The sequence below is a fragment of the Choristoneura fumiferana genome, chromosome Z (assembly GCF_025370935.1).
Source record: "Choristoneura fumiferana chromosome Z, NRCan_CFum_1, whole genome shotgun sequence".
Classification (NCBI taxonomy): Eukaryota; Metazoa; Arthropoda; class Insecta; order Lepidoptera; family Tortricidae; genus Choristoneura; species Choristoneura fumiferana.
Window position 1 is genome coordinate 35,523,108 of NC_133472.1, and position 10,726 is coordinate 35,533,833.

The following is a 10,726-nucleotide window of genomic DNA, read 5'->3' on the forward strand; positions in this document are numbered from 1 at the left end:
TCCCCACAAAATTTCAGTTCCCGCGGGATAACGGTACCTAAATGTTTTTTAACCAGAAATGTCACCTCTAATCAGAAACTACCTATGAGAAATAGCGAAATCTGTCCTTTGGATAGAAACCATGGCTTCGATTTTTAGACTTAATAAAAATGGCATTAAATTTAACTCAAGAGTTACTGTTCCATTTACTGTCCCAATTAGAATTAGTAATGAAAATTGTATTTTAATAAGTAAAATACTATTTCTTGTAGCCTTGGTTTTTATTGTCTCGCAAAAGGTAAGAAAAGTAGAGTATACTCCTCGTGGATAAAACTGATTTTGCCTTGGGCGCCCTAAAAAATCCTTCACTGCTCTCAGGACTCCATCTTAATTCCCTTGCTTTGCTCGGGAATTTACTCACAACACCCTTACTACGCTCGGAAGTTAAATCTGGAGTCCTTCGTTACGCTCAGGATTCAATTTAGCGCCCGTGACATAATACAGTGCTTTATCTCCGTGGTGTATAATCTACTATAACCTGGTTAAGTAATATAACAATTTATCAAGCATAATGTGCTCAGAGTTGCTCAGCAAGTTATGGAGAGAGCTATGCTCGGTGCTACATACAGAATGGAATTAGAAATGAGGAGATACGTAGAAGAACAATGGTAACCGACATAACCAAGCGAATTAGCTTGTTGAAGTGGCATTGGGCAGGCCATATACCGAGAACGGATGGCTGTTGGGGCTGAAAAGTTCTCGAATGGAAACCACGGATAAGCGTAAGCGCAGCGTAGGACGTCCACCAACGAGATGGACGGATGACCTAATTAAAGCCGCGAGTTTACCGCAACCGCTTCCAACAGAAGCAACTGGAGGTCTATGGGGGAGGCCTATGTCCAACAGTGGATGTCCTACGGCTGCGATGATGATGATGAATGGAAAAACTGTGTTTGCTTCAATTACCTAAGTACATAAGATTTTATAATTATCTAACGGTGCACCAGATTAGATCTTTGATCGATTGATTGCCAAGATTGTCTCATCAACTTTGATTGCTCTAGCTACTCTACCTACCTACGCATTATTCTACCCACTGATCTACAACCAATACAATAATGGTGCATTGCATGGTTTGTTTGATGTTACACAACACAACACAGGTTTAATTTTCCCTAAAGTTATCTTTTGAATTATCTCTGTTTCAACAGGTGGATATTTGTAATTTTTCTGGGTAGAGCTTTTAAACTGTTTTCAGATTACACTACATTTGTGATTGCAAAATTAAAAATAATAATAATAAATGTTTTTAAGGCTTTGGAAGAATCTAAAAAAAAAATTCAGCACAATTTTCGAGTAGTATTTATGAGATGTTTTCAAAAATCTATACCTAGCCGCTTGGCCATCAGCCTAGCTGACTTGGCCATCGCACTTAACGCTTAGACACTCATACCTATACTCATAATGTGTATCGCTCAAACTGCATGCCATTAGGGCTGGCGCTATGTTCAATTAGGATTACTTTAAATAGTTGTCGTTTACGATTATTCTTATATCATTAAGTATGCGATGGCCAAGTCAGTATGTGTATTAGAAAAAAATTGGCTTACTCTTTATTTGAGAACTATAAAATGTATTTTCCACGGTTTTAAAAGAAGCAAGCTGGTGAAAATCGAGTTACATGGACATCCCCCGGTACTGACAAAAATAACCGACTTGGTACCTATAAAATTGCATCTCGAAACTTTTTACCAATATAAGAACTGCGTTGCGCGACTTGCAGCTTTTTACATGTACTTAATGTTTTTGATGGGATCCACATTTCGTTATGAATGAGTGTAGAATTAGAAATCAAGTACCTAGATTTATAGAGTTAACAAAACATACGAGTTTTTTTTTTAATAATGTCGGTAATCGAAAATAAATGCAATCAACTATCTTAAAATTAAAAATATTTTTGGGGTGTCTGAGGTTTTCAGTTATTTAATTAACACCTTGTATAAGCCTTTTTAAAGTTATTTACCTATACCTAAGTAAAAGAAATATATGCAGTATTAACATGTATCCAAGAAGATTGAAAGCGGCTTCAAGTGATATGAAAATTTAGTAATTACATACTTAAGCGCTTTTTTCTGTAATTTAGGTAACACATTTACTTGACGAATAAGAACACCTAAAATTATAACTACTTATTACTCTAGTAGGTAACATAATATAGTAGGTACTTTCTCGGTTATAAAGTTGGTAGGTATCAATGGCGTAGCGTCAGATATTTTCGTGGTAAAGCCGAAGCAAAAGTTTGCATATATAAAGGTGCATCGAGTTTTTTCACCGAAAAGTTAACGGTGTATACTTCTAAGTATGTAGGTAGGTACCTACGAGTATATGTCACATAAAATTCCGAAAAACTCAGTCTATCCTGTCTATCTACTAGGCTAACATGGCTTCTTTTTAACGGAATTACGGAAAATTGAGGAACTAAATTATAATGACATTAGATAAACTCGAGATACTTAGGGATGATTCAAGATCACTTTTAATAATCTTTTGTAGTCGATTAAATTCATTCTATTGTTAACGAGAAGCTAACTGGATAAGTATCATTACTTCTAAGAAACGATTATTATCGAGTACAAGAAACATTGTTTCGCGATCAGAAGATTAATGAAAGTAGGTACCGCTCTTTCGTATTTGATTTTATTCGTTTCCCAACAAATCTGCAAGGGTTAAAAAACATTATGATTTTCGTGGCCGTGGCTTACGGTAATAATAAATAATAAATCATGAGACGATTGACACCAATGAGGGCTATCGCGTATGAATTCGCCACTAGAGGCGCTAGTGTAGCGTGAGGTCGCCGAAATGTCAAATATCATAGTTTTTGGGTGAGCTACGCGGGTATATTAAGAATTAGAATAATTTTGTGAATATTTTGCAATATCTGAAATTAATTATGGCAAATATGCGTTCCGGGGCAATGAATGTCTGTGTTTTGAGACAGTTTTGTCTTTCGGAAACCTTTGTCCTCCCTTTTTTTTCGAACAAAACGGGGACTATGAAACACTGTGGTATGCTCGATATTTTTATGGTACGGTTTAAGGTGTATTAAATATGATTTTAATCTAAACTTTGTTTTCACGCCCGTAATAACATACTTTGAAATCCATACTTAAAAACCACACGCAACAGTGCGCCATCTAGTGAGACAAAAAACGATAGCCCTCATTGACCTAGTCCCAAACTAACTATGTATAGTTTGAACTACTTATTCCATTTTTTCATACTAGCTGCATTTAAAAGTCGATACTTATTATGTCAGAGCAGTGTTTTTAACGTGTGGGTCGCGACCTCCTTGGGGGTCGTGAAACCTCTTTAGGGGGTCGCGAAACCCCTAACCTATTAGTTGCTGGGGAAACTACTTCAGTAATAATTCATTTAGAAAATGTTAACTATTTAATAATATTTGTCACAAAATAAAATACTAAATACTAAAGGGGTCGTGTCATGAAAAAGGTTGAAAAACAATGTGTTAAAGCACCGACTGCACTAGACAATATGTAGATAAACCTACTTATATTGATAAATACATACCTACCTAAACATAATAAATATCCAAGACTCGCGAGCACAAACGGATATAAAATTTTGCGAAGTGACGAGACGAGTTTCATGGATGTAATAACTTTTTAAAATATTAAAAAAAACGTCAATCTTATAAAATGTTTATGTACCGTGTATCATAACATAAATAATTTATGAATCCATGATGATTACAACCATGGTAGTGAGTGACATGCATAGAAATATTGTGAGCACAAAAATGAGAAATTTATATCCAAATACCTATTCCTATTCTTCATTCAAATATCCGCGCCGACGCGTATTGAACCCGGGACCTTAAGCTTCGTAGTCAAGTTATTTAATCTCTAAGCTAGGCTATTCAGTCGTCAAACGGTGCTAGAACAATCGCGGGAGTTTAAGTAGATACATGTCACCAGCAATAATATGACACAACAAACTTAAGTGTTCTGGCCTACGTACTCGCTCCAATCCAAATATACTTTTGCCGTTAGGTCTTGTAGGCGTAATTATGCATAAGAGTTTGTGCCACACATAATAGTAACTATAACCGGGTCTATATCGGAATCCATAATATCTTTTGTCCTAATTTCAAAATCCATAACAACTTTTGTCATAACCTCCTAACGCCCAAGTAATTTTTTTGATTTATGAACATCAATTCGTTTATCGCTATCTCGCGGGAACATTGTAATTTCCCGGGATGAAAACTATGTCCTTGCCCGGGACTCATTCTATCTGTGTACTGTGCCCTTAGTGTAAGTTTTCGGTTACAAAATACGTCTCGATCGCGTTCGCGTTTAAATCTCAATTTGTATGGAAACACGAACATCGCAAACGTTCCGCTAGAGGCGCTGTTCGTGTTTGCATACAAATTGAGATTTTGACGCGAACGCGATCGAGACGTATTTTGTAACCGAAAACTTACACTAAGGGTACTGAATTTAATCTAAATCGGGGCGGCGGTTTTGACGTGATGGAGTAGCAAACAAACAAACGCACAGACTTATAAACTTTCGCATTTACTCGTATAATATTAGTGGGATTGTATTGCTGTTTGTTTTCCTCAATAAAGAAAATAAAACAATAAAAAATAAAGCATGCATAAATATCTGATACGACTCTAATTCTAGGGCCGGTAGGGCATGTCAGATATTTTTGCACGCTCCACTGTGGCAGATATTTATACAGATGTTTGTAAATTGCAGAACTCTGTAGCCACAGATTTTTTAATAATCCCTCATCTGCGGCCACGGCTCACATCATAATATGATATTGCTCACACTGTGTAAATCAAGCTAAAAAACATATTTTTAAATTTGAAGTAAAATTAACGCATTGCCAAATAGGTATCTAAGTATGTATGTACGCAAAAGCTTTGAAAATTTAATTTTTTATCGAGTCTAAGCTTTCAATCTTAAGTTTTCAGTTCGCAAGTAGATTGTTAGATCAAGAAAACAACTATATATATATAATAAATTAAATAAATATCAAGGGACAATTCACACCAATTGACCTAGTCCCAAAGTAAGCTTAGCAAAGCTTGTGTTATGGGTACTAAGCAACGGATAAATATTATTATATAGATATAGATACACACTTAAATACATATTAAACACCCAAGACCCGAGAACAAACATTCGTATTTTTCATACAAATATCTGCCCCGACACGGGAATCGAACCCGGGACCTCAAGCTTCGTAGTCAGGTTCTCAAACCACTAGGCCATCTGGTCGTCCAATATATATATATATATATATATATATCGCGTATCATTTGATAAAAAATATCGAAATCGAAAATACATACCAAATGTTAAATAAAATAGAGCATCAGGCATTTGTTCTAATAAAAAAAAACAATCAAGCTACGTAAACAGTGGTCAAAAAATATTTAAAAACTACTCTATGGAATAAAATTATTAAGTTTTTTGATTAGGCAAAACATGTTTGTCTATCTATAATTTAAGAAAAAATATTTTATTTTTATTTAAAACTCCTCCCGGCGCTAGCGCTCGGTTAAATTCACCTCATATATCTATATCAATTATTGATGAACTGGATAAGTTGCTTTATTCCAAAGTACTTGTTATAATCACACTTCTTTCTTGCTCGTTTGCCATCCAGTTGAATAAAAACAAAAAAAAAATATATTAAATAAACAATATAAATACCTTGATAGCGTCTACGCGTTACTTGAGACCGCGTTGAACAAGTGGTTCCCACGAAGCGCGAACGCACAATGCCGTTCAAATCCGCGGTCGCCGCCTCCTTACTTCACTTACTTTGGAACTTTGCAATAAGTAATGACGCTTCGGCAAACTATGGTAAGGATAATAACTAGTTATTACAATGCCCGAATTACTTAGGTAATAGTTTTATGACTAGGTATTTTTAATGTTACGGCTAAGGCAACGTCACAACTGACTTTTGGGGTGTCGCAACTTTGCGGTAAGGAAGTTTTTTTTTTTGGAACATGCTGTAATGTATGACAGTTTAGTTTGAGTCATTGTGTGGGTTATCCAATTCATCTGGACATTATAAGTAGGTATATCGTTATTTCGAGGGTAGATAGGTAGCTCACATCGTAACTCACCTTTTTTGAACCCTGTTATACAACTGTTGCATAATATTACAGTAACAGGGTTCAAAAAAGGTGAGTTCGTGAGTTGCGATGTGAGCTTTAGCGAACATCGTAAGAAAAAGACGCCACTAGCTTTTTCTTCCACTGAGTACTTATTAATTAATTTACAATACAAAATAAGAGAAAAAGTAAACTTTAATGTTTTCATACTTTAGTAAAAAGTAGGTATGACAAACGTAAAGAGAAAGTAAACAATTTTCATAAATTGGATCGGAATACAATATACTTAGGTATTATAGGTTAGGTTTGTTAGGTAACTTCAGTTGCCCGAAGGGCAAAATACCCAGAATGAGGAGCTCCGTCCTTGGGCGGAGCTCCGTCGAAAAGCAGTTAGACAAACTATAGTTGGACCACGGGTCCGTCACGTCTATTTCTAGGGCCGGAAGGACGTGTCAGATATTTCTGAGAGGAGGAGTAATTAGTATGAATTGTGACCGCAACGCTCGAGCCGAGCGAGCGAAGCGAGCGTGCGTGTGCCGCGGCAGCGGCCGGTGAAGTGTCAGAACCGATATGGCGGCGTTTCATGATATCCTTGGAATTTCTAGAGCGTCGGAGCGTCATAGATGCAAATAGCACCGACAAGCAAGTGAAGTGCAGACAGGCCGTAGGTATATAAAGTTTCTGACGCTCGCGATCGCGATCAAATGACAGTTTTTGTATGCGAAATCTGCCATTTGATTGCCATCGCGTGCGTCAGAAACGTTAGGTAATACGGCCTCAGGCTTTATTCTCGGGACCGCTTGGAACAGAAATAAAACAGACAGAAAAAAAGCTTGAGGCTTCCTAAATTACAGAAAGCGTCCGTTTAATGTTTAAGAAGTGACTTTAAATTCCCTCCTAGAAAGGTAGAAAAAAATTACAAAAAAGTGGAAATTGATACTGCATATTTAATTGAAAAACATTTCTCGTACTCAAAGTCGAGTTGGTACTATCAGTTACTAAAACTATTTTCTAATAAAATATTCTTATGTACACTAGATCCGATATAGGCACAATCCGTAGGTAGCTGTACTTAATACAGATTATAAAATCACCATAGAAACAGCATAATTTTAAGAGAATATATGATATATGATTCTAGAAAAGATCCCACAGGGAGTTTTTCGGGCTACTACTTCTACTTCGATCCCTATTCAATTAAATGTAGTAAGTATTAAATACATTTCTGCACGGAGATAGTCGCGGGACAAAACCTCGTTTCGCATGCACGTCTCAGTAAGGCCCTGTACAGACGGAGCGTTTTGCGCGCGAGGGCATTCAAGGCAGAGGCAAACTGACTTTTTGAAGACCTACCTACATCATACACCTACGCAGTTTCACGTAATATTGACATTATACTTTATAATGCAACAGTAGGTAAACGCACACGCCTGCCGGTTGACTTCCCATTAATGTCAAACACACTTGGATGGAATAACGATCGTTCTCACCACTTCTTTCTGTCACACGGTATAAGTCGAGGATAGAAAGAGATGGTGAATGAATCGCGAACGTCAGCGCGTTAGACAATACAGCCTCTTTCTGTATACGGGTTTGAACAGAGATGGAAGTTGCGCAGAAATAAACAATAAATATGTATTCCTTATCTACTTATTATATATTTAACCCATTGCCATATAAAAAAAAATTGAGGCGTCATTACACTTGTACTAATAGGTAAAGTCGCCAAATTGAATTGTTGAGCCCACGGAATACAAGAAAGAGATGGAAAGAAAAAGATAGAAGGGCTATCGTAACCGTTTTGCAACAGTATAATACCAGAGTCGCCGCTCGTTGTCACTACGCTTACCTACATTAGCAATGCGCTTAGCTGCTTTAGAACTAATCAATGCAGGTATAGCTAATCATTTACAATTCGAAATATTCATATCCTACTAATATTACAAACGCGAAAGTTTGTATGGATGGATGTTTGTTTGGATGTATGTTCGTTACTCTTTCACGCAAAAACTCCTATTTTGAAAAAATAACTTTCTGCCAAATTTCTTGCGGCGCATTCTTCTTGGCAATGATGGTCTTTCCGAAAGCGCTGGTAGTTTAAAAAAAAAGACGTGTAAAAGAGCTTATTGTGGCCTACTTACTGAATAAATGATTTGAATTTGATTTGAATCTTCTCACACAAACCTTCAGTGTGCTCAGCAATTAAAGTTGGTTAAAATACAAAATTTGATATTTAACTTATTTAGGTCTAACAAGCTTTAACTTCATTATTAATTCAAAATTGTGTTCTCGTGAATCGAGTGTTCATAAATATTTGAAACTAGTCACTTCTAACTATTGTTGGTAACGCTTCATTTTCCTTTCCATTTTCTTTCTTTTCTTCTCATCTTGTTCGTTGTCTTGTGGTGCTTCTTGGAAGAACCAGGGGCCAAGGATGTTGGTCCAGAGGAGCCAGAACGCTCGGAGGGGTAAAAGGACCAATAGTAGCCAAAAGTAATTAGATATCACTGACAACACATGTGTGATGGATGTCAAGATAACTATGTCTTTTACATGTCTGAAACAAAATACACATTTTTTGGTTACATTTCAATCAAACTGCAAGCAAAACTAGAAAAATAGGAATTAGATAGATATGTAACAAAATTGGTGTTCAGTTCACACTACAATGTTGAATACTTAACATAGATATACAACTAATTCATTTCACAACATAGGTTTGTAATGCTCTTTGCAATCATTTAACCATATCAAATAAATGTTTATATCAATATTTAAGAGCATGATATAAAAAAGTACTCACTCGCCCATACCACCTTCCATATTCAGATCAAGCCCTGGGTCGATCAATTGACTGTTGTCAGCATAGGTTGGCCTGCTAATGTAAGTCATCATGCGGTAGCACCCGACATACACAGCGAACACAAAAATGTTCAAGAACTGCAAATTATAAAATAAATTTGTCTAACACACTTGGAATTACAATCATTTTCACCATTTCTTTCTGCCACATGGTGTAAGATGAGGTTAGAAAGTGATGGTAAATGCGATTGCTAGCGACCAGCGCTATACAATAAGGCCAGTTCATGCAGATGCAGAAACACTATAATATGTTTTGTGTTTGAGGTTTCAGACGATAATTGTGAATTTATAAAAGTAATCATGGGATCTGAATTTTATACTCACAATAAACCAGCCAGTGAGGTCTTCATAGTAGAATACACCAGTTACTATGCTATAGAACAAGGCAGCACCTAGGGACATGTTGCGATAAAAGTTGACTGTAGCTGAATTTTCTACCAGTATTTGTTTAGCACCTTTTGTAGGTGCCTTCTTGGGTGGCTAAAAAACAAAAAGTTTTATTTTATTACATATTTGCATATTTTTTTAAAGTGAAGTAACAGGTTATCCCAACCCTTAATCATCCCATTCAAATAAAAAAGGTGCATAATGATATATGAAAATGTGTATGTACAGTGAGTTATTTATTGATGGTGTGCAGGTTTTCTATATTCTTCATCTTTACATAGTAATTAGTATAAAAATAAATAAATATCATGGGACACTTGACACCGATTGACCTAGTCGCAAACTAAGCAAAGCTTGTAAGTACTATGGATACTAGGTGACGGGTAAACATACTTATACAGATAAATACATACTTAAATACATATTAAACATCCAAGACCCGAGAACAAACATTCATATTAATCATACAAATATCTGCCCCGGCCGGGATTCAACCCGGGACCTAAAGCTTCGTAGACAGATTCTCTAATCAATTGGCCATCTGTTTGTCAATAGTACATAAAGTAAAGTTACTTTTTGCTATCTGTCACCTACCTAGTCAAGCTCTGTTAAGACTCCTCTGTCGAATATAATTTTTTTCAACAAAAATAATCCTGTGATGTACTTCTGATTTTCTCATTCAAATGAAGAATGACCTGATTCTTTATTTTATGTACTCAAGCTTTGCTCAGGCTGTAACTAGAATACATTCGCCTAACTTGTTTCATACACCATACATTATTTTATGTTAGAAATATGTTATAACGTGGATAGTTAAAGTTTTTAATTCAACACGAAAGTAAAGTAAAAGTACTGGAAATACGATACTTACAGGGGGCATATTGCGATTAGTTTTTATTACTTTCTGTAGTAAAGCAGTACAGAGATGCTGATTAGAAACACTGCGTGATGCAGTATTATACTTTGTACTACTAATTATTCTAAAACTCCGCTATCTTGTGTCCTACACGACTTAAATTTTTGAGAAAAAATTCTTGATTACTAGACTACTTTGACACTTGACAGTTAATATTTTTTAAATACCCTCACCATTAGGAAAAGCCAAAGGAATTTATCTACATACAACCACATCTTAAAAGGCCGAAGTCGCATCTATTTTCCAGATATATGTATGTTATATATTTCAATTTTCAATGTGGTTCGGACGTCTCAGAAGATGAAATTTTGGTTACATCAATTTAATATGAAATATCCTATATGTCATGTAGTCATTGTCGGACACTGCGTTGTTTTGGCTTTACTTGAATTTTAGTTTGGTAGATTAATTTAATCCAT

The 10,726-nt window shown here is 35.9% G+C and overlaps 2 protein-coding genes across 2 annotated transcripts in view; both read right to left on the reverse strand.

Annotated features, from left to right (window-relative positions):
- LOC141435826 (clavesin-1-like) overlaps positions 1 to 5,997 on the reverse strand; it is a 29,521-nt gene extending 23,524 nt beyond the window's left edge. Inside the window, exon 1 of the mRNA XM_074098659.1 lies at positions 5,733 to 5,997. The gene's annotated coding sequence lies outside the window, so the exon portion shown is untranslated. The remainder of the gene's footprint in view (positions 1 to 5,732) is intronic.
- A 972-nt stretch (positions 5,998 to 6,969) lies between these two features.
- Positions 6,970 to 10,442, reverse strand: LOC141439742 (transmembrane protein 208). Its single transcript, XM_074104114.1, has 4 exons — positions 10,263 to 10,442; positions 9,329 to 9,484; positions 8,946 to 9,082; positions 6,970 to 8,699 (listed from the first exon to the last, which is right to left on the reverse strand). The coding sequence occupies exons 1-4, from the start codon at positions 10,269 to 10,271 to the stop codon at positions 8,477 to 8,479; spliced, it is 525 nt and encodes a 174-aa protein (XP_073960215.1). The 5' UTR covers positions 10,272 to 10,442; the 3' UTR covers positions 6,970 to 8,476.
- Between the last annotated feature and the right edge of the window lie 284 nt (positions 10,443 to 10,726).